The sequence below is a fragment of the Ictalurus furcatus genome, chromosome 16 (assembly GCF_023375685.1).
Source record: "Ictalurus furcatus strain D&B chromosome 16, Billie_1.0, whole genome shotgun sequence".
Lineage (NCBI taxonomy): Eukaryota > Metazoa > Chordata > Actinopteri > Siluriformes > Ictaluridae > Ictalurus > Ictalurus furcatus.
Window position 1 is genome coordinate 21,094,856 of NC_071270.1, and position 25,198 is coordinate 21,120,053.

The following is a 25,198-nucleotide window of genomic DNA, read 5'->3' on the forward strand; positions in this document are numbered from 1 at the left end:
ATTACACCATTTTAAAAAGCTTATATTGTTTTTATTTGTATGATAAAATTCCATGAAGATGTAAACCAGAAAAGATGACAAAGTTAATATCATCTTGCCAAGCTTCGCTGGCAGAGTGCCCAAACCCAAATAGATAACTGTTCACAGATTGCCTGACTATCTACCGTACGCTTTCTGCCTCTACCACTGATTCAGCCCACAGTGCACAGAATTCAGCAGTCAGACCAGAGAGTGCAAATTCAGGTCAAAGAAGTCTGCACAGCCGTGCATTCCATTGCTGCTCTCACCAGTGGCGGCTTGCCAACTTCCCCTTTGAAGCTGTTATACCAAATGGATGGAAAGTTTGGGCACCCGTAGTCAGATTATCTGCATCTCTGGGTTTGACCCTTCAGCTAGTGTTCATAAAACCACAGTTACAAACATACAGCAACTGGAATTTCCTTACATTCAAGGTGAACAGGCCAACACCTAAATTAGCTTGCAATCCAGATGTAATCAATGCAAATGACTGCACCAATTTATCTGAGAATTAATTTGCATTTGTATGTAAATGGTAAACGGTCTGCACTTATATAGCACTTTTATCCAAAGCGCTTTACACTGTGTCTCATTCACCCATTCACACACCAATGGTAGCAGAGCTGCCATGCAAGGTGCTAACTTGACATCAGGAGCAACTTGGAGTTCAATGTCTTGCCCAAGGACACTTCGGTATGTGGAGTCATGTGAATCGAACCACCAACCCTACAATCAGTGGACAACCCGCTCTACCACCTGAGCCACAGCCGCCCCTTCACAGGTATCGCTGAACCTCACAGCACCAGGGTTACTGTCTGTGTGGAGTTTCCCCCGGGTTCACCGATTTCCTCCTGCCTCCCAAAACATGCAAGTAGGTAGTTATGCTATGCGATTAGGTGGATTGGCTAAGATAAATTGCTTCTAGGTGTGAACAAGTGTGTGAATGTGTGTGTGCATGATGCTCTGCAATGGAGTGATGTTCCATCCAGGGTGTATTCTCGCCTTGCACCCGGTATTCCCAGGTTAGGTTCCAACCATGACGAGGATGAAGTGGTTACTGAAAATGAGTGAGAGTGAATATCCAATATTTTCCATCAGCTTAACATAGCCTAGATTAAGATATGAAGATTAAGATATGAAGTTTTATTCATAGAAAACAAATGTGCATGGCCATATTTGTGTCTCAAAAAATGTCTAAAAAATGATTTTTAAAAAACAGAAAAATAATAAGTACAGACTTAACATTTTATATAATATTATAGGCTAATATTTTACAAGCCTCTGAACGCAAAACACGCGTTTCATATCATTTCCTATCGTTTTGTTTTTTGTTTTTTTTTACTTGGTGGAAATAGACACTGCTTTGAAAATGTTTAATATCCTGTTTGTGCCAGCAGATGGAAGTCTTGGCCTTTAAACTGATGTCTCTATCGTTCCCAAGAGGTTTTTGAGCAGAGGCGGAATATACTGTATAACATTTCTGAGGTGCTTTTATTCCTGATGATAGCCCACATGATATGTTACACCAGGTGGAGGAGAGAAGATGGAGAAATCTGAGTGAAAAGGTGAGACAGAAACTGAAAGGACGGACACATTCATATGGTACTCACTATTTTAGTCATTTAGATCAAGCTTTATAGATAGATCTCTGTACACGCCGCAGCCTACGCACACATCAGACTTAGAGAAAGGACATCTCTCCACAGGTTTACTGTTTTCAAATGCACCACAAGCATGTCTGAAATTACCTGTCACTTTCACGCACATCTGCTGAGAAAAAAAAAAACTGTTGTATTTTTTTTTAAAGAGCTCATAGGACAGCAGAGCTGATGAATATTGATTTCCACGGAGGAGATACGACGTCAGCACATTTCCACCCAGAGTGTGAAAAATGACTCATCTTAAATGAATATTGGATGGATACATATAAATAAAATTAAAGCTTTTGTTTCCAATAATGACAAAATGCATTTACATTTCAATTATTTGCATCGAAATAGAAACAAATTTAGGTCTATAATAAGTGGATGGAATTTGCAATGGAAAGGTGTTTGTCCAATATTAACCTAATTTAATTAATTGGTTTTTATGGCTATATACACTCACTGGCCACTTTATTAGAACACCTGCACCTACTCATTCATCCACGTTAACAGAATGTGTTAGCAGAAGACATTAAAAACTGGATGATTGATCTTTTTTTTTTTTTTTTTTTTTTTACTAAATTCTGATAAAACAGAGATACTGCTAACTGGACCAAAAATCTGTACACAAAAGCTCTTAGAGTACAAGCGCATTTAGAAGGATGTACTGTTACTCCAACCACTACAGTTAAAGACCTGGGTGTTATATTAGAGCGCAACCTGTCAGTTGAAAATCGTATTTCCCAGGTAACAAAAACAGCCTTCTTACACCTTAGAAATATTGCCAAGCTATGTAACATGTTATCTGTTTCTGATGCAGAAAAACTAGTTCATGCATTCATGACCTCAAGACTAGATTCTTGTAATGCACTGTTAGGTATTTGTCCTGCATCCTCAGTAAATAAGCTACAGTTAGTCCAAAATGCAGCTGACGGAGTGATTACCAGATTACCAAAATATGAACATATTAACCCAGTGTTATCATCTCTACACTGGTTACCTGTTAAGTTCCGTATTGATTATAAAATACTGCTATTCACCTGTAAACGGCCAGGCTCCTTTGTATTTAACCAATCTTCTATCACGCTACAATCCTTCACGCTCTTTAAGTTCGAAAAACTCTGGAGTTTTGATAATACAGAGGATATCAAAGTCTACTAAAGGAGGTAGAGCTTTTTCACGTTTAGCTCCTAAACTCTGGAATAGCCTTCCTGATCATGTCCGGGGTTCAGACACACCCTTTAAATCCAGATTACATACACATTTCTTTAACCAAGAATTCACATAACGCACCTCATAAAATGGTACTCCACTCATCTATGATAAAACACTAACAAATGCACATGGTCATCTCTGCCTGATATTCAATGAACTGCAGCTACACTACTCCTTCTCCATTTGTTTCCCTTCCTCCATTTGTTTCTGATCAGTGAATGTGCCAGTTCCAGCTCAGAACCAGCCTCTACGAAGATTCCAGATGATGCCATCACCTGCGAACACTGGATGATACCAATATCTAATCATCACACTTATAAGCTCTATACGTGTTTCTCCGGGGGTAGCAGTGGGCCCGACCCATTCTGCTCTCCAGGCCAGCCAGGACTGCCCTGGTGCCCTGCTTCTGGAGTTCTCGTCGCTTGGAGGTAAGTCACTTTTGCTGAGGATGACCCCATCCTCAAGGACAGCCTGGGGACAGTTGGAAGCCTTGGAGATGCCACTGGACTGCAATTGATGCGGGCAGTTTTGGTGTGATGTCTTGAGACTACGGTTGCAGTTTTAGACTACATTTGCACAAACAGACTTTGCGCCCGGGTCTCCATCGGTGGTGAAGCTCCTGATTTCACAGTTGCACTCTATTTTATCGTATAGCGTACAGATATGGAAGAGATTTATTTTTAATTACACTATCCGGTGTCACCCAGATGAGGATGGGTTCCCTTTTTGAGTCTGGTCTCTCAAGGTTTCTTCCTCATATCATCTCAGGGACTTTTTCCTTGCCACCGTCGCCTCTGGCTTGCTCATTAGGGACAAATTCATCCATTTAAAATTTAGATCTGAAATGTATATATTGCTGTAAAGCTGCTTCGGGACAATGTCCATTGTAAAAAGTGCTATACAAATAAAACTGAATTGAATTGAATTGAATTCATGCAATTATCCAGTCAGACAATCATGTGGCAGCAGCACAAAGCATAAAATCATGCAGATGCAGGTCAAGAGCTTCAGTTAATGTGGCATGGTTGTTGGTGCCAGATGAGCTGGTTTGAGTATTTCAGAAAATCCTGGGATTTTCACACACAATACTCAAGAAAAGCATCAGTTCTGCATTGTTGATGAGAGAGGTCAGAAGAGAATGTCCAGACAAGTGTCTGCCAAAAGGAGGAATCTGAGGCTACAGTGGGCACAGACACAGAAAAACTGGACAGCTGAACATCGGAAAATGAGCAAGCAATGCGCACCATGGTTGTAAAGAATTGTTATTTGAGTTACCTTCCTGAATATGAATTACCTGAAGTTCTTGACCTGTATCTGCATGATTTTATGCATTGTGCTGCTGCCACATGATAAGCTGATTGCATAACTGCATGAATAAGCAGGTGTAAGAATGTTCTTAAAAAGTGAGAATCACTGGTGAGTGTATATTTCGTATATTAAATTTAGCCACTATATTGGCAAATGCACAAGGATTGCAGCAATTAGTGTAAGCTGAAAGCAACAAAAAATATTTTGTATCTTTAGCTACTGAAACTGCCAGTTGTCCAATTCTGAAATGACACATGGGTACCATGTTACTGCACAGCATTGTGGAATTTCATGAGTACACTGGATATTCTACACTAACAGACATAACTTATAAAATAGTCAAACTCATTAACTGAAACAGTTAAGTAGGGTACTAAAATACAGCTTTAGATATCATTCATTCATCTTCAGTAACTGCTTTATCCTGGTCAGGGTTTTGGGGGATCCAAAGTCTGTCCTGGAGACACTGCGTGTGACGTGGGAATATACCCTGGATGGGACACCAGTCCATCATAGGACATGATGTACAAACACATTCACACACTCATTCATAGCTAGGGGGAACGTGACGTAGTCAATCCACCTACCGCCATGTTTTTGGAAGTGCGAGGAAACTGGAGAACTTGCAGGAAACCAACGTGAACATGGGGAGAACATGCACAGAAACTCCACACGGACAGTACCCCAAGCTCCACTGGATCCTGGAGCTATGAGGTGGCAATGCTCCCTGCTGTGCCACCATGTCACCCGGCTTCATTTATACATATCGAATGTGTATCCACAAAAATGATGTACAGTATGTTCTAGGGTACAGATTCCCAAACCTGGTCCTGGAGTAATCAGCTACTAGTCTATCACAGGAACTCTGGATGTGAGGTGGGAATACACCCTGGATTGGATGCCAGTCCATCACAGGCCACCATGCAGACTCACACACATTGGCACCTAGGATCAATTTAGAACAGACAGTCCACCTACCAGCATGCTTTTTGTGAGGTGGGAGAAAACCTTGTAACGTTTATTCAAATTTACCTCAGCAGGCGTGTTTTGATGGAAACATGACTAGTAAAAGCAGCTCATAAATGCGTCGGTGAGTTTGGGTTTATAGCATGCAGCAACTGCTCACTTCCTGTCACATGGATTATCATTTTTTTCATTTTCTATTGATAAAAAAAGCATATTTTAAACAGTGCTTGAGCATGCACATCTGAATGCAGAAGCAAAATTCACCCCACTAGCTCTAAGATGTATATTAATTGATATTAATGTACACAAGTTGACTCATTGTGATTTATAATACATTTCACACCTTTTTTTCTTTATGACATGAATGGACATGCAAAACTTACGTGAAAGATGGGAGTGTGTGTTAATTTTATATTCCTGGCATGATGAGTAAGGTCTCTTAATTTTACCACCCATCCATACAGCTGAACTTGTGACAGCATTATGGGTGGGTGCTGAAATAAGATTAATGTTTTATGTTAAATTTAAAACATAAATCAAGAGGTAGATACATATTGGTCTTTGTTGTGGGTGCAGATTTGATCTTCACTAAAGGATTCCTTAAACGTTTGGATTTGAGGTTTGTTTTTTTTTTAAGTTGGTTTAATTCAACCCCAGATAGCAAAGGATTTCAGGCACGATTTGGTTGTGTTTAAGCTCCATAAGTACCAGTTATCTGCAAAATGAAAGTGTATTGCAGGAAATGGGTCAACGGTGGCCCAAATGTAAAATTAAAAATGTTCTATGACATTTGGAATATGGGCCAAAAAATACCCAAATGCTGCCAGTGTTGCCTCGCAATTGACTCATGAAAGAACTAAAGATAATCCGGGACAAATTCCATCAGTAGAAAAAACAGATTTCTAACAGATTTCTGGAGTATGCTGGGGGAAAAAATTGCAAGTCTATCATTAATTATTATCAATGCTAGTTTCCAACTAGGAATTGCAGTTGGTTTGCCATTGTATACAGTCCTGCAAAATATCCAGTAAGATCTATGGTCAATCATTCATTCATCTTCAGTAACTGCTTTGTCCTGGTGAGGGCCATGGTGAGCTAACATGATTAAAATATCCATTTATAACATGATTAAAAGCTCCATATATTATGAGGAGTACATTGGGATGCCATATCTGCAGAAATGAATGACGTCACAAGCACTTACTGAAAACTACTGAAAACTCCTGAGGCAGATGGCCTCAACCCCTACAGACAGCAGCTCAAGGCTTGCAGATTGTTGCCTTTGTAGTAACATGTCCTTCGTTATACCATTTGGAGTTACCAAAGACAGCAAGTCCTCCAGCCGACTTCTTACCGCTTTCTTTCTCCCTGTTCACCCAAATTAGCGAGAAGCCAGGTAGTTCCACTGATAGTTATTTATTTTCCTGTTCAGCCATGCCTCCGTCAGACATAACTGCACTCCTAGTACTCATGCTGTCCACTCATGATCTTGTTAATCAGTGTGCATACATTCCCCATGATAACAGAGGGAAGAAAAGGCTTGTAACTCCATCTCCTCTCCATCGTCTTGTTCCTCACCATCGCCCCAACTCGAGTTCCTTGCCTCTGTATCCTCTCCGTATAACTCCCCTGGGATCTCCTTCAGACGTGCGAACTGGAAAAGCTCCTCATGTGAGTAGACTATGGTGCATTGTTGTTTAGTGGGCACAGTGTTCTTTATCTTTGTCGCAGTGTCCTTTGTCTTGCACGTTGTTACTAAACTAAACTTGTAATCCTACTTACACAATAAATATGACAAGCTGCAATCTATTGTAGCGGTGCTCAAGTAATAAAATATAATATTACAAGTTAAAAAAAGTAAGAAACGGGAGAGACAAAGTAGGAAAGGGAGAGAGAGCTGCCGTGCCACGCTGCCACTTGCTGTGGAGCCAGAATAACAATTTAATACTTAACCATTAATGATTAAATTATATAATAATGTAAATCAGTTCAAAGTGGTTCATGTTACCAGTTTTGACTCATACTAAGGAGACCGACGCTGTGTACAAGAAAGAGATAAGCAGACTCTATTTTCCAAGGAAGCGCAGCTCTTTCAATGTATGCACCAAGATGCTGGGGATCTTCTACTAGTCTGTTTTCACGAGTGCCATCTACTATACTGTGGTCTGCTGGGGGAGCAGCATATATCAGAGATGCCAGCAAAATCAATAAACCCATTTGCAATGCTGAAACTATCATTGGACAAAACCTGGAGATGTTTGAGTCAGTCAGGAGTAGGAGGTCATTGAACAAACTGCTCTCCATCATGGACAATCCATCTCCCTCCCTTCATGATACCCTACAAAGACAGTAGAGCTAATTTTCTTTCACCATAACACTGTATAACAGCTGATTTCTGTGTGAACGGTGAACACACTACTGCACAACCATTTGTACATACTGTTTATTCGCCATTTTTGCCCACCTGTTTTTATCGCTCCTTTTTTCTTTTCATTATAGCGTTTACTCTATTTGATGTTGTTCATATCTTTAATTAATAATCAGTGTGTTTTTGTAGATCTGCAACACTGCTTTTAATTGTGTCATTATTCTTTATAGTGCTGTAACATAGCAGTTTCTCTTGTGGGATCAATAAATTCTGTCTATCTATCTATCTATCTATCTATCTATCCATTTGTATTTAAACATTGTATTTTTGTCAGTTACCTTTATGTGCTTTTTCTTCCGTTTTTACGCTTCACTAACCAGACCACAAAGGGAAAATGAAGTAAAGAAAATCAATGAAAAGCCATGAAAATGCTCCCCTCTGACCCTCTGAATCTTTCTAGCCCAGCTCTAGTCCAATGAGCTGCTTTCGGCTAAATAATTTACATAACTGTGTGATTGTGGATTGTGTTTGGATTGTTATTGGATCATTCACAGAGGTTTTATTACAGAAGCTGAGCTGGTTCATGTTTAGAAAGCTGGAGGTTCTGAACTCCATCCAACTGAACACTCCGCCCCAGTATTTTAGGTTTGGTCTACTAAAATACTTTGCTAGATATGCATCTGTCTCATTTACTTCCACTTGTAATAAAGCAGAAGCCACCAACCCACGTTGTAAACTGCTTTTATAAAATGATTAAATAGAAAGCGCTTTACTGCTGACATGGAAAAAGCCCAAACTTGTGTGCTGTTTTTGTAACATTTCCTATGCATCGGTTTCGATTCCTTTCTCATTTTCAGTGTTTATAATGTAGCCTAGAATTCAAAGTGAATCTTAAAAGTGTTCCAAAGTGGGTGGTGTGGGAAGGATGTATATGTGAAGACCCTAGTACCAGTCAGCATATCTCATCTCTCCACCCTGTGGTGTTTCTGGAAGTGTAAACCATAAAAACCACATATCCATCTTCTCTGTTTTCTGAGCCGAAAGTGTTTACCAGGTAATACGCTCGGATCATCATCAGTGGTAAATCTGACAACAAGTTTTTATGAGGACTTTTCTGGGTAACGTTAAACACAGCATGAATTCAATTAACTGTTTTTGCTGCGTAACCTAAAAGATCTGACTACACTGTTTAGCATTAAATTTCAGCCGTAGTAAAGTACAAAGCGCTTGAAGATACATTAGGTACTTGGAATGGTAAGAAGGACTTTGCTGAAAAAATGCTTTTTACACATTTACATGTTGATGTACAAGTGTTTAAATAGGATTTTTTTTTAAAATAGGATTAAGGATTTAAAACAAAGTGCATTGCATACAGGAATGAACAAGATATCAGATCACTTTGCTGTAAATCGTAGATTGTAGATGTTAGAAACTCACCTTTGACCATTTTCTACATAACAGAGCAGAGGGTGTAGTGTAAGTGGGAGGATCTTATAAATAGCACTTCTAAGAGGGCCAGAGAGGAAGTGAACTTGTTCACTGCAAACCGCTGAGACTAAGAATGCACGCTCACACTCCATCAGATGTTCTCAATGGGTAAGGCCCCTTTGTTTTGTTTTTTTGTTTCTTTTTAAGGACACCTTTTTGCTAGTGGTTATATTTAGATGATATAGTGGAGCAATGTTCTTCCTTTTGTGTCAGAAACAGAGAGTACAGTATGTGCAGTTGAGAATTTGAAAAAACACGGACTAGAATTCAGTTTTGTGCCCAGCAGAAATATGAGAAAGAGGGCAGTGCCATAACCTAAGCAGTGGAAGAAGGCTGACTGTTGTTCTCTGTAATGTGCATTTAAGCTTTGTGGTATTTGTCTAATAGAACCTGTATGGCCTTGAAACTCCTTTGCATCAAAAGGATGCAAAGTAGATATTGCCTCTCCTCAAAAAAAAATAAAAGGAATATGCCTGCCAGTTGTCTGTATATCTGTATCCATGCCATGTCTTTATCATCTACCAAGTTGAGCTTCATTGCAAAAAAAAACAAACAAACAAACAAACAAAAAAAAGATCTTAGGAAGTAAAAAATATCTTAAATATGAAAGTATTCACCTATTATTTTTACTTATTAGATAGTTTTAAGCAAATATAGGATTATTAAGAATATTTCTTGATACTTTTACTCAGTGAAATGTTTTAAAAGAGTTGATTTCTAGAATAAGCCAAAATTATCTGCTAATAGAATAAGACAATTTTAAGCATGAAATTAGTAAATATGTGTAGAAATAGGCTTAATGGTCTTCTATTTGTTACATAAAAACTCCATAATGATAAATATTAGAGAACTTTTCCTTTATTTGAGATATCTTCACTATTGTTTCAATGTTACAGTTTTGTTTGAATTATGAATTGGCTTTACCTTGTCCTTGCTCTTTGAGAAGGCAATTCATCTCGTAATTCAGTCAGAACGTCTTGACTTCCAGTTCTTCTGAAGTAGGAAATGAGACAGCCTGCATATGGGAAAACCAGCATGTAATTGTGGATGTACTGTTTTTGCTGACAGTATAATTATGTCTGCTATTAGCAATCTCTGTCATGAAACAACAGTAGCTCTTCTGTTTTTCCCTTACACACAACACTAATATATAAACATCACAGCTGTTTATTGTACACATTCAACCACAATTTCCAAACCTATTTATTGTCTTTCCTGTAGAATTGATTGCAGACATCCGTTTAGTCACTGTTCTTATTAAAATGTTAATTAAAACACAACCAGCCGAGCGCTCTTTGTGCCTGAAGCTCCTGCATCCAATAATGAACCCACCTTTGAGGTCATTTCTTTCTTTTCCTCTTGCCATCTTGATGTAAAACCGATGTCCACCATCTGTGTCTGCTGATTAGAATAAGGAGCTATGATAAAGAAGTCATGATAGCCACTGTAGGAGTTATCAGTGTTAATAACTAGTTCCACATTTTAGAAACACCAAATATGACAACATTCTCCATTTGCTCATGCATCTGTGGAGGCATCATGGCCTGTGTCTGGCCTTTTTCCTTTTGCATAGTGTTCATTCAGTTTGAACCTTACCATGTGGTCATCTGCATTTGTATTCAACCTGTGGAATAGGAAGTGAGATGAATAGTTCATTCTGCATTTGAGGTAGTAGATTTATGAACTGGAAATGGACCATATTTGGACAATGGTAACAATAAAATCAAATTCACTTGAAATATTTAACCATGGTATATTAAGTCATCCTGTATGAATATAAGCGGTATCTAGCTTTAAGGCGTGTGCGCTTTTCTGGCTTGCTATAAACACTATAAGAAGAATCTGCAGTTCCAAGAAGAAAAAAGTGTGTGTTTGGAAGCTATGTTTTAATGCCTTATATAGGTTTTAATAAAACACTGTTATATTTATGTTTAGCTAGCAACTTGTGAGCACTTACTGAAAAGCCTAAAACCTCAACTTAGAAAGACATTTCAAGATCTATATTTATGACGACTGTGATCTAGAGAAATGGGGAAATCTTTTGAAAGAAATGAGTTTTTCCAGAGAAACATGTCTGGACACCTGTTACGAGTCACTGAAGCTACTTTAGAGATCTATGGTTGTTGGAGTGGAAAGTCCCTCAAGCTCAGGCCCTGACAGTGAGAAATGGCCAATCAGCTTGTCCGAGCCATCAGGCAACAGGAAGTGTGGCTCTGACACAGTTGCTGTGTGTTCATGTTGTGGCTCGGAGGAGGAAGTGACTTGACAATGTGTGAGAGTCTCGGATCACAGGCAGCTGGTCTCTCGTTCCTCAGCTCTGTCAGTTCCTGAAGATTGGCTTCTGTGGTATCTTTCTGCCTACAATCTTATGTTCAGCTTCAGCCTGATACCATGGTAATGGACTCTGGTGAATATCCATGGCGCTCTCGGTGAAGCAAAAGCGTTTGTTACATCCACTTCCAGAAACTCGTATGAAAATGTGTCGGAATATTATGTAAGTGTGTTTTGCTTTTCTGCCAAAGTGATCTTGATCAGATAGAGTGCATTACTGTATAGTATATATTGCAATATAGTCATATTGTGTTTGAGTGAACGTTTGAGTCGTTAAAATGTCTTGGCGAGTATGTTGAGAGCTTCAGTTACTTGTAGAGCAGAAAGCTGTGAGGCTTTTCTGTGAAACAGATTTTGCAAGTCACTACATGGAATCGAAAATAGCACCAGTACTCTTCTGTGATCACATATGCATTCACAAACTGTGCTTTATGAATGATCAAGCTAGACAAGCTACACAGAGTCTCTAAAATATTATTTCTTGAGCACTCTGGATGAACAAAAAAAACAGTCTTATGTGTCATTTCTTTCTTTATGCTTGGTTATGCCTACCTTCAAATTAATAATAGCCTTAATCTTATCAGGTTAGGATGCCACCAGTATCTAAATGTCAACTTCAGGCCACTTTAGGATGTACACTTTTGGTGTTTCACATGCTATTCTCTGTGGGTGTTTTCTATGCGATTGAGGTCTGGGGATTTTGCACGCCATTCAAAGTATCCCTTTGCTTGTCAAACAAGGCACTAAAAATTTGGACATACACCCTGCAATTGTCATCCTTGAACGTCAGAGTGTCAGTATTGTGTTCTGTTTGAACATGTAGCCCATAAGGGAACCTCAGAGTCTGACCAAAAACTGACCGGTTTTATGTCAGGTTTGACAGTGTAAAAAAAGCTATTGGTGGTCATCTTTTGTCCAAGGAGCTAAAACCGTACATGGCAAATGGACAGTTAGATGATAATTTATGTATGGTAAAGACCAAGACGTCTGACATTACTAATGGTGAATCATTATGATTTAACTCAACTGTGGCATTTTATATATATATATATATATATATATATATATATATATATATATATATATATATATATATATATACATATATATATATATATATATATATATATATATATATATATATAAAATGCATACGTGTGTGTGTGTGTGTGTGTATATATATATATATATATATATATATATATATATATATATATATGTGTGTGTATATATATATATATATATATATATATATATATATGTATATACACACACACACACACACACACACACACACATACACACACACATACACACACACATTTACAGTACCACAAAACATTTTTTGCATATCCTGACTAGAAGGACATTGGGGTCATACCACCGGGTTCTCTTTAGACCATTTCAGGATTATTGTCTTACTGACTCTCTGGCAGGATTTAATGTACAAACCCTGCAGTCACTATCACAGTTTTTTTTTCGCGCTAAGCTAGCGGAGTCGGAGTTATGAACACTCACTTAGAAAAGCTGTGAAAACCTCCCTGCAGAAGGTCAGTGTGTGTTGTGTGACCATGGTTTGAGTGGGCGAGCTTCCCGCAGCAGGTGAACTCAAACCATTTCTCATGCTATACCCAGACATACTCTAACTCTGTTTTATTTAGGCCATGTGTCTTGTTTCCTGCCATGAAGGGCATGCCCATATTTAGAGAAAAAAAGAGGAAATGATGCAGGGAAAAACCATGGAAACCACCAAAGCAGAATTACTCCATGCAGTCTTCTGGTTACATTATATGTATAAGCATTATCTTTGTTTACACTTTGTTTTTGTTGGCTGGTCATAGGTTATTTCCTTTCTTTCTTTCTTTAGAATATATGCATATACTATAAGGAGTACATTAATATACATTAAGTGGAGTCTTTAGTATCAGTATTTTCACAGCAGTCAGTATGATTTCCACTGCAGGAAAGTCTTCAGGTCAGAGGACTTTGCGCTTTCGTGTGACACAAGAAGGTGCTGTTTTGTCTTATTAACTTCAAGAGAGATAAACAATTAGAGGTTAGTGAGGGAATTACTGTTTATAAGTAATTAAGTGATAACCGGAACTTGTTTTATGTAACTATTAAGGAATTATACATCACTCAGTGACCATTTGTACAAAATGTTCTTCAATAAATGAAAATTTGGCAAATAAATAAAACACATGGGGCTGGGGTAAGAGTAACTCAGCATCATGTTGAACTGCAGCACACCACATTGTCATATATTATTTTCCTTATAACAGCATTCCCCATAGTTTATTATTCCTTACCTAGTTAGTATTGCTTACTTAAGAAATGCATGTAAATTTAAATTGAAGAATTTCAAATGTAAATTAGAACTACGAACTACGAAATAATATCAGTAATTCCAGTCAAATTACCTCTTTCTTTGAAAATATATGATCCTTGGAAACAATGAGTAACAGAAACTTCCAAACTCAAGTCTAGATTGTATTAGTACTGCAAGCCCCATGTTTATGCTATATTATCGCATTAAAAATACACAGATGTGTCCAAATAATACACATCATTCATTAAGTGACAATAATTCAGAGAGCTTCATAAAGCTATGCCTCATAAGTCCAATCCTGTCTGATGTCTGCTGTTGTTCCACTGGCCACAGAGTATCTTACATCTGACAGTATTGAAAAGAAAGTAAAAGAAAGACTCTTGTGTAAATCCAAATTTACAACATATTAGTTCATTGGGAAATTATTTGTCAATTAAAGCATGAAACATGTGACTGATAACATCATACACTGATGTCACTCAAATCATACAGCTGATGCCATACCACGTACTGTAATTTCACCAGAACAATGGCAGTGGTTTGAATGATGAAGTTCCCAACTGGTCTGTTGGTCTACCACTATTTTGTGGATTTTGTCATGATGTTTACTGGGTCATAACATTTTAAATATGCACAGAAAGCATAGCTGTTTATTTGAAAATGCTTCAAGTAGTTGCTTAAAATGTTTTGACACCTCATGAAGCAAATTTGTCAGTGAATAAATGCATTTTCTTATCATGTTTTATTTTTTTCTCTTAAGAATGATTTGAACACGAGGCACTGCTTTTGTGCTTTTCGTTGCATCAAAGTCCTTCCTTTTTTATTTACCATGATCAAGCAGCAAGATGTAATCTTTAATGTCAGGTGAAATGAAAGAAAAAAGCTGGGTATACATTTAAACAATGAACTGGTCCTAAATGTTAACTCATAGTTAATATTAGCATTAACCCTCTGTGCAGTTTGCTTCATATCAGCATGTGGCTTCTAGTTTGCATCCCTGAGAAACTCAGAAACTCAGGGCCTTAGCCCGACCATTGGGTTATCTTTCGGGAAGTCAATTCAGGAAGTGAGTTGATTAAAGCTAGCATTTCTCGGGCTCCAGGTTTTATGCAATTTCTATAAACCTTTTTTCCGTTGTTTACCATCTCGCTTGCACAGAAGAAATCTGAGGCTCAGATAATATTGTAACAAGCTTAATTTTGTATTTTACAAGTTAATAGTGTGCTGCAGATTACAGAGAAGAAACATACAAAAATAAACATATATTTATTATCTTTATTAGTATCTTTTTTAGTTTTTGTCATTCATGTATCCATAATTGCTGGATGTATTTCAGACTCAGCATTTGGGTATGTTTTAGCATTGAAGCATATCGACTCGACGTATTGCTCAGGGTAATGTAGTTTTGGGTGTAGGCTAATGTCATTCCAGTCACACATAAACGATGTACGATCGGTTTAACTGAATACAATTACATTATTTGGATTAAAAAGGTAACATGTTCTAAATGAATACAAATACAGATATAATATATATAATATATTATAATATAATGTGTGGTATTTGTTATTTTTATTTATTTATTTATTTATTTATTTAGAAAGGTTGCCAAATACTTTCTCAGGGCATCTGGTTAAGACTAGTGAATCAGGACTACTATCCTGAACATGGGTTGATGTGGAATGAATTTACAGCTTTCACGCCCACATCAGGTTTAAATTCTAAAACAGATGCAAATATTCGGAGCACTAAACAGATACAGATACTTCTATAATATACATACATATATATATATATATATATATATATATATATATATATATATATATATATATATATATATATATATATATATAGTGAGCGATACCTTTTGGATAAACTAAAACAGAAGCTGGTTCAGGTTTACTGTCACCTGATTGGTTCGATCCAGTAATATTGATTACTTAATTTGATATTCAGTCACATTCTGCCAATAAATCCATTCTAGTCCTAAAGACTGGGACAATAAATTAAGCTGATTTGATTGCTGTAATTGTCAGCCATAATAGCTTACACATCATGCTTTTTTAAAAAAATAAATAAATAAACAAATTAAAAAAAAACAAATAAAAAAAAAAAGGCTACTCTGTGGGTGGTGTGTGTCTATTTTTAACTCTATTGCACCCACACAACATTCATGGGGGAAGGAAGGCAGCCTCTGATGCAAATTATGAGGGTAAGAGTGTGTTTTTTTCATGTTTATTGCTCCCTGGTGGAAACTAATTCAAGTTCAAAAGAGGAAAAAGAGATAATGCCTGTTTGTTGTTTGCCTTCATATGGTTTGAAGTTAAGGTCATGAACTAGACAAGATGATATTTCTAATTACGTTGCAGTTACTTTACACGTACCCGTGGCTGCTTTATCGGGTAAATTTAGCATCTGCAGTGCTGTGGATATTCAAACATAATGAAGTTTGCCGAAATATTTCGGTCATTTATTCACAACTAAGTCAGCATTTGTGTAGAAGTTCCCTCTTTTAGCCCATTTGTGAAATTACATCCTGTCCTACGGTTTTATTCTGGATCTGTCACGGTACATTTCCAAGCTCCGTTCTTTGTGTTGAACTTTCAGTTCCACATGTTTCTTGGAGGTAGGTAATCTCCCAGCTCCACCCACTAATGAGCATCCAGAGCAATTGGGGATAAATCAGATTCAGAGATCTGAGGGAGTTTTTTTCCTTACTTTGCTGCTTCATATGTCCTTCTGCAGACCAGCCTTTGGGTGTCACATGGTAGGCTTGGAACAGCAAACTCGGCTGGAAATCTGTGACCCTCAGCATGATCAAGAGCACAGTAGGGGATTGTGCATTCCACAGGAAACGTGTTGTTTCCTTCCTTTCCTGTCCTGGCTTTGTCTGGTCCAGGGTCAAGGTTTTAACTGGAGGGTTTGCACTAATCGGACAGACTTTTTAGCTGTGAGGTGTGTGCTGCACCTCCTCAGTATTATATGGATCTCCTTCTGGATGTAACCTCCATTACAAACATGTCCAGTGAGAGCATGTCAGTGAGGGGCATTAGGAGGCAGATGAGTAAGAGGTAAGTTCAGACTGTGGACTGGAAGAATGGAGAGAGTTTGAGAGTTAGAATTCATGAAAAAGCATTGAGTGTGTGTACTATGGTGCCATGTGCTGGAGACTTAATGGAGTTTTGACTCCATCCAAGTTTTGGTTTTAAAATAATAGACATCTTTCCCTGCTTGATCAAGCTTAAAATGTGTGATGTTAAAATACCAAACTGTATCTTTATATTTTAATGCGAGTCAGAAGCATAATTTAAACAAGTGTACATCTGATGCATACAAGACCTGCAGAGTTGTGCTCTTATTTATTGATACTGTTCCATGGCTTTCTTTCTTGCATAGCAGTTTCCTGTCTGCCAAACTCGTCTTTATTTTTTGTTTCATGTCTCTCTTCAAACTAACATTCACAACTAACTGTATACTGGAGGTACAACATTACATCAAGATAAAGTTAGGGATCTCAGTGAATGAGGTGTGTTAAAAACTAATCTTTCATCTCTCCTATAGAAATATGAGTGCTGTGCCGATTTCCTGGCCCGTCCCAATGAGGGCTATCGGAGCTCAGAATCTTCTGACCATGCCCGGAGGTGTTGCCATTTCTGGGTATCTACACAAAAAGGGGGGAAGCCAGTTCAGCCTGATGAAATGTGAGTGTCATATTGCCCATGAACAATTTACTAACTAAAATAAAAATAAAAATAAAAAACTCTAATCAGTCCTTCTTTAGGAATATCTTCCAGGCTCTTTCAAAAAGCATTCTCCAGGTCTGAAAAAAAAAAAAAAAAAAAAAAAAAATCAGACTCTGGTTTGTGAGTGACTGGTATGAAAACACTGGGGTTTGAAATTTTTTATATAGAATATTTTTTTCTTGCCAATCTCACAGGGCCTCTTCGCTACATTGTAATTCACAAAGGCTGCGTCTACTATTTCAAGACCAGCACGTCTGCCACACCACAGGGAGCGTTCTCCCTCAACGGCTACAACAGGCAAGTACATACAGAACGAACCATTTAATTTATCATTTGTGAAGAGCTAAAATGCTGTGCGTACTTTAAAAAACAAAAATTGTCACTTCTACAGCTCTAGACGTGCTCTACGTTTGCTTCTAGGGTGATGTTTTAATTAGAGTTTAGTTAGAATTTGAGATATGAAACTTGCAAGCCTCTAAAAACAGAGCTAAACCCTGAGCCACACTGAACTCAAAATGGACTCATAGTTTACATATGTTCACCTTGGTGTGCTCATTTAGCCACATCCTGCCTCACCCTGAGCCCAATGTAAGGTCTAAAGGTAGAACTGTGTCAGTTTTGTCCACTCAAAACTAGTTTTTCATGCATATTAGGTAAGTACAGATGACATGGAACATGTGTCACTGTCTGATTTATCACTCAGAGGTTGGCGGTAGTCCTCTCAGTTCCTCCCCGGGTAGGTCTGATGTACAGTCAGTGTGTGCTTAATTATTGTGTCTAGCGTCCAGTCGCAGATGTGGTCTGGTAAAAATAGTTTTTTAGTAAATCTGCAAGCAGTTTGAGAACTTCTCAGAGCCAGCTGTGTATGTGTATGATCTATACTGGTCACCAGCATTACATAAAGTGTAACGTGAGGCTATTACAAAAGCAATGGGATTTTAATACCAGATAAAACTCATCAATGCTAAAATATGAGTATGAAAAGAACACTTAACGTTGTTGGGGATGATCACATATAGATACCCAAAAGACTGCATTTTCCAGTTTATGCCCAAGTCGCACCATTAATGTAAACCTAAGAACTGCTGTTGTAATCATAATGTCTGTCCTGAGCACATCCCAGGACTTTTATTTATAATCTGCTCCTACTGAATATCCTTTCAGCATACTTAGTCCTGTTTGACTTTATAGTATACAACTGTTTGTTGTGTAATGATTCATTATAGCACTATCTGCCACCCAGAAGAGGATGGGTTTCCTTTGAGTCTGTTTCCTCTTGAAGTTTTTTCTGTGTTTCAGCTCAGACAGTTTTCCCTTGCCACTGTCACCTCTAGCTTTCTCGTTAAGGATCTAAATATAAATCTACATCCATATTTCCTTAAAGCTGGTTCGACTGTTATTAAAAGAATAAGCAAATATAATTTCATTGAACTGAACTGAATTGAACCTCATAGATTTTGATCCTCATAGAGGGGATGTGAAATAAATCTCCTTTTTTGTCAAAAACCACACTGTTTCTCAAATAATTTGTGTTTGGTCATCAGGGTCATGCGAGCAACGGAGGAGACCACGTCCAGCAACGTTTTCCCCTTTAAGATCGTGCACTTCAGTAAAAGGCACCGCACGTGGTATTTTTCAGCAGCCAGTGAGGATGAGAGAAGGGTGAGATGTTTATTCAACACTCCATGTGCTTCGTGCTTCATCAGCGTAGTGTAGATTATTGATTGGTTGCCTTATGATTGTGTTGAAAATGAACTCAATGATGTTATTCAAAAACAACTTTACAAAACTTTTTTTTTTAAATAATGTTTCTCATCTCCAACAGAAATGGATGCGGTATTTGAGGAAAGAGATCAGCCATTATAATGACAGGAAAGATTCGCTTGACCCAAGGTAAAAATTTTATTTATTTTATTTTTAATTTTACGCACCATGAACTTCAATTTGAAAAAAAAAAAAATAGAGTTGGCTGGTCTCACATGACCAAATTGGGAAGAAAATGGGTAAAAAAAAATCTTCACATAAATGTGAAATCCATTGCATGATATGTGCTAGCTCACTCTGGATGAAATGTCTATACATGGCTGAATATTGCATTTAAAGGATGTTTCTTGGAAATTCACATGTACATTACAGACATTCTATTGTTTTACAATCTGGCTATAATAATAACTTGGTGAGTGTTTATTCATGTTCATGCCAATCTTGACACTGTATTTGTGTGCTATCTTACTATAGCCTCGAAGTTTCAGTGTTCTCTGATAGGGACGTTTTGGGTTATATGAGGAAATGTAAAAAATAAATTGCTGACCACACTGTTAACTCCCCAAGTGTAATTGGAATCACTTCCCTTTTCTGATAAATTAGTACATATACAATACTGTGCAAAAGTCTTAGCTACGTTTGAAGTACAAACTTTGTTATAGTTTTTTTATTTTATGACCTTACATTATCGAGTCAGTACAAAAACATTTTCGATTCCCAAACATTAGTTTTCCAGCACAAAATGAAATGTTACAGAAAAATGTTTGTAAGCAGAATATTATGTAAGAGACACTTTTCAACCAAAATATAACAATAAAGGTTGCTGCGTTTTGCTGCAAAAATAAGAAGCAAGTGCGACAGGCAAAGTCTCCAGAAGAACCGTGGCCGTTTCTGCCACATGTGCAGTAAAACTTACTAGTTAATTTCCTTATAAAACTGCACAAATTGTTCCTGAGACTACTTTCTTTTTTAAAGCAAGGGAATATCACACCAGATATTGACTTTGTTTCATTTATTACTGTTTACTGCTCTTTATAGTATTTATTTTTAATGTAGAAACTTTTAATTTCATTATTTTTGAAGGCATCTTTGCTCTACAGCATTCTGTGTTTGTCTGTATAGGTTCCACGGTAGTATTATACATTGTAGTAATGGTGGAAGTAAATTAATTCATTTCCTTTCATTATTCTAGTGACTCTGATTCTGACGAAAGTTTCTATGGCCCTATTGAGAGCCCTTTGGAGATCACCAATACCCCAGATGACCATGAAGGAGGTAGGGTGTGTGACTGACAAGAACAGTTAAAGAATACTGAGTAAGTGTTTGTGCCTCTCTGAGCTTTCAGTTAACATCTGTATTTTGCACTTTTTAATAGACTATGTGGAACAAAATGACGAAAGTGATGATGACGACTATCTTTTGCCTGATGGGCCTCCAGGTAGCTTTTTATATACTTAGATACTGCTGTAAATTTTTGAGATTTTCTATAAAATGAAGTAGTGTAACTAGAACCTCATATGGCTTTTCCAGGTCAGCCCAAGGTACCGCCTCCATCTTACCCTCCTCCACCTGTGCCCTACCATCCCAAAGGTCCTCCACCACCAGTACCCCATCCACCCATTAAAACACCACCATACCCCATCCAGAAGAAACCAACCATTCCTGTTCCACTCCCACCCAAACCCTCTGACAGTGTAAATAAAGGCCCTCCTCCTTTGCACTCAGCCCCTCCTCCTTTGCACTCAGCCCCTCCTCCACTACAGAAACCAGTCATTAATAGAATGACAGTTGTGCCAGCTCCTCCTCCCGTGTGCCAGAAAAAGTCTGTAGGTGGGGGTGTGCCCTTAGCCACTCTCCCAGGATATGACCGGAAGCTTTCTCCTGCCATGGTTATTAAAAACCCATCCACGCTCCATATCTGTGAAGACCTGGAAAACAAACTGGTTCTGAACTCTCATAACAGATCTGGTTCACACAACCAGAAAAATTCACCTGGTGAGAGAAAACCTACACCACTGGTCTGCAAACCTCCACCCAAGTGTCCACCACCACTGATGAAGCCCAAAGTCAGTCTGATATCTTTACAGTAGGTGTCCGCTTTCACTTCTTTTAGATGTTCTTCTACACTATTGTGATTGTGACTTAAGTCCCTAGCATTGTAGACAATTGATTAAATATGCGAGTGTTAAATGAACACCTGCAGTGTTGAATTAATTCCTACAATGTCTTGCTGGGCGTAAAGGAAAACTCAACCATGAAACACATTAAATATGTCTGTACTGAAAGATTTGTGATGTGATTAGCAGTTTGTCGGTTGGTGCTGAATTTTCATTCGTTTAGTTATGGCAGAGAACAATGAGATGACGAGCATGATGGTGTTGATGGCAGTATTAGCATACGAGTGAAAACTGTAGACATTGCTCTTTCCTTTACAAAACCATTCACAATTCTTTCCTCTCAGAAGATCGTCACCTGATGGCCAAAGTTTTCGGTCTTCCGTGGAAGAGAAGCCCTTGAAAAACAGTGTCATATCAAACTACGATGAAGACTCTGACGATAATGACTATGAAAATGTGAGTGAACCTCATCAGGTCATGAGTCAGTTCCTCAGGAGACATTCCATTACGTTATGTTACGTTTGCATTACATTATGTTTGCACTTACACTGTGTTCCTTTAATAAATGTTGTGTTTTTCTTTTGCTGTCAGGGCATTTAACAAACCCTAAAGAGTGTTTAGCACTTCTTGCTTTGTTGCTCATTTATTGTAAATGAGGATAGTGTTAGTAATGGATTATTTAGTATTTAACCATGACGCATTGGACACCTATGAAATACTATAACTATGAAGTAACTCAGAGAAGTGGGTGAGAAACTAAAAAAAAAAAGGAACTAAAAGAGACATCAGCCTGTATAACTCATGTATGTTTGTTGTTTGTTTATTAGGTACAGTTGCCTGACTCTGTCTTTGTTGACACAACTGAGACCAGTGCTGTTGAAAAGTAAGAAATGTTTCCTTTAACATTGAGGGTTAGACTTAGGACAGACATAGCTATTATACTCTGCTTATCAGACATTTAAAAGAAAGAAAAAAAACATGGGAAATAGCGCACGAACACTACAGCTATTTTCTAACCCCCTCTAGTGGCCACAGGTCCCAATGTGGCTTTTTCTACTCTCTCGTATGCACTTTGGACTTTGTCCTTCATCAGAGCCAGGTTTCAGATACCCTCTTCATTCACTTTTCCTTCTTCTCTCTTCAGGTTATTTAAAGAGACAAGTGGAACTCCACTGGATGGCCTTTACTGCATCCGAAACTCAGGAACAAAGACCTCAAAGGTACAACACAGCATGATGCATATGCAGGATGTTAATCAGATACAGTTGTGAAATGAGTGTGTGCTTGTTTTTTTTGTGTGTGTGTGTGTGTGTGTGTGAGAGAGAGAGAGAGAGAGAGAGAGAGAGAGCATGCATGACTGAGCATGTGTGTTTGTTTAAACCTACTCATTTCATTCTTTGGATGTGTAGGTGCTTGTTGTGTGGGATGTGAGTCTGAACAAGGCGAGAAACTACCGGCTGTTTGAGGAGGTGGGTGTCACACTTGCATGAGCCCATCTGTGTGCAAAATTAATTACAATAAGATAACAATAATGTATTTATATACTATCCTCTACAGAGGATGTGGTAAAAGTACTGAAAATCTGAGCTGAAGTACACAAAAATTGAGTCCGAGACAATTTCTTGAATTAAACTTAAATGTAAAATATAATAATAATAATAATAATAATAATAATAATAATAATAATAATAATAACACCTCTACTTATATAACACCTTAAATACATTTAAAATGCAGCTCAAAGTGGTTTAAAAAAAACACAATATTCAAAGTATGTAAAATAGAATAAAATTATAATAATAATCAAATAGCATAAAAGTAATGAACCAATAAAATATTACAAATTTTAGCTCCAACAGGAAAAACAAGCATATCTTTAAAAATAACCGTAAACCAGCCATGGTGGGGAAAAAAGAAACGACAGCAAAAAGTGGATTTTATACCCACACTATATGGGAGTTGAAAGAATCTGGTCAGAGAGGACAGAGTTACTGTGAAAGGTGCAGTTTGTAATTTTTAAAATGTTTCAAGTTAAATAACAATAATATAATTTCAAAGATATCTTGGAAAATTGTTGGCCATTGTTATTATTTTTGCTTTTAAAGAATATAAATATTCAATGAGTTGCCTTTAAGTGTGTGTGTGTGTGAGAGAGAGAGAGAGAGAGAGAGAGAGAGAGAGAGAGAGAGAGAGAGAGAGAGAGAGAGAGAGAGATACTTTGCCCTACATCATTCTTATTGTGCACAGCCAAAACATCAGTATGCACACTTACGCTTTATGCTCTCTTTCTCTCATGCTCTCTCTCTCTCTCTCTCTCTGTCTCTCTCTGTCTCTCTCTGTCTCTCTGTCCTCCTGTAGGATGAAATCGTGTACCTGGAGGCAAGCTTGACCTTCCCTTCTATAGCAGCTCTGGTGGAGTTCTACTACACCCACCCCTTGCCCAACCACGGCTCTCTGTGCTTACAGCAGCCCTTTGGCTACACACCACCGAGGTGACACCCTCCTCCATTGCCATCATGGACTGATATCTTCATATCCTCATATCCTCGTACCTATAGCCTCGTGGCTCCAGCTCTGTTCCCCCTGCTGGCTATAGCAGCTCACTACAGCTGATCATGTACATCAGCCATAAGGACAAGTGAGGCTTGCCAGTGAGATCGCAAATATGGACACATGAACATGGGTGCATCTGAACTGCCATCGGACTAAACGGATTTAGCAGTCGTGGAGCTTTATCTCAGCTGAAATTGATACCAATCATACTCAGCTGTACTTGTTTCAGAAATGCTGGTGGTTATGGAACTATTCATATTTTGCACAGAAACAATGCACATCTACTCATATGTGAGTCTAAAATGAAACCAAATGATTGTTCTACAGATATCAGTGTGGTGAGGTGTCGTGTAGTGCAAAATGCAGTAGCTTCTCCTGCCTCTAGTTTTGGTTTTGAAAGCTCTCATCTGAGTATAGAGATCAGTGAAGGAAAACACATTGTGTGGATGGTGTAACCACTGATTTGGGGCATATTTTTCAGGTTAAAACGACTACGTTTCTTGATGTAAGAATGTACTGTAAATATATAAATGAGGTTTTTATATGTCAGCAGTATAAAATTGCAGCAGTGCGCAACTGAGTAGTGTTGCGTAATACACAGTGTGCCTATATTTCTGTGTGAATACTGTAAGCATGATCATTTCTGTACAATTTGATATTTTTACACACGTACTTTTATTACTAGTCGAAACTGCACATATGTAAATTAAACAACTCTTTTTTACCATTATTAAATTATATTTTCTACCTGATGAGTGTATGAGTGCTGTTAGAAAAAAAGAAAGAATTGTTATACTGTTTGAACACAAATGCAATGATCAAATATCTGTTTATCTTGGCATAATACTAATGCAAATATATTATTTTACATACATTTAAATGAAATCCAATGTCAGTGCTTTCACTAATCACAATCAGCAAAGTCAGGCAAATGACTGCTGAAGCTACTGCTGAACTCAAAGTCCTGAACTGTTCTTTTAAAAACAGTGACATGCTGGGGAGGAGTAGGGGGTTGCGGGGGAGGGGAGGGGGGGGGGAGAGAAAAAGCAGAACACATTACAGAAATACAGTTCACATGGATTGTTCCAGGAAAAGTTTTTCTTCTAATGAAAATCAGCAGTAACAAAGTTTCCTCAGTGTTCATTTGATTTTAATGTGTAATGTGTAAATCTTTCTGGATGACCATCAAAAACAATGGCAACCTCATCAGAAGTAAGATGACTGAAGAATCATGAGACCAAGAGCCAGGTTATAATAAAAGTGGTGTTTTGTTGTGTGCACAAAGACAACCTGGGGGTTCTATAGTTCAAACAAAAATTTAACACAGCAGGCTTTATTACTGATGTACGCCT

The 25,198-nt window shown here is 37.9% G+C and overlaps 1 protein-coding gene across 4 annotated transcripts; it reads left to right on the forward strand.

Annotated features, from left to right (window-relative positions):
- The first annotated feature begins 9,045 nt into the window (after nt 1-9,045).
- Nucleotides 9,046-24,750, forward strand: sh3bp2 (SH3-domain binding protein 2). 4 transcript variants are annotated; one of them, XM_053645560.1, is made up of 13 exons: nt 9,046-9,114; nt 17,231-17,370; nt 17,607-17,709; nt 18,957-19,074; nt 19,238-19,305; nt 20,369-20,451; nt 20,552-20,614; nt 20,707-21,262; nt 21,638-21,749; nt 22,121-22,176; nt 22,438-22,513; nt 22,703-22,762; nt 23,652-24,750. In XM_053645560.1, the coding sequence occupies exons 1-13, from the start codon at nt 9,080-9,082 to the stop codon at nt 23,787-23,789; spliced, it is 1,608 nt and encodes a 535-aa protein (XP_053501535.1). In that variant the 5' UTR covers nt 9,046-9,079; the 3' UTR covers nt 23,790-24,750. The 4 variants fall into 4 exon arrangements, with proteins under 4 accessions (XP_053501535.1, XP_053501534.1, XP_053501532.1 ...); XM_053645559.1 differs by lacking the exon at nt 9,046-9,114 and adding an exon at nt 11,173-11,500; XM_053645557.1 differs by lacking the exon at nt 9,046-9,114 and adding an exon at nt 16,633-16,740.
- The last annotated feature ends 448 nt before the right edge of the window (nt 24,751-25,198 follow it).

Bases quoted from the DNA above. Each gene is read 5' to 3' on its own strand.
- sh3bp2 (XM_053645557.1), top strand. From the start codon at position 16,652: ATGGATCTCCTTCTGGATGTAACCTCCATTACAAACATGTCCAGTGAG. The intron at 17,371-17,606 runs GTGAGTGTCATA...CCAATCTCACAG, and splicing joins CCAGTTCAGCCTGATGAAAT to GGCCTCTTCGCTACATTGTA. The intron at 19,075-19,237 runs GTGAGATGTTTA...CATCTCCAACAG, and splicing joins CCAGTGAGGATGAGAGAAGG to AAATGGATGCGGTATTTGAG.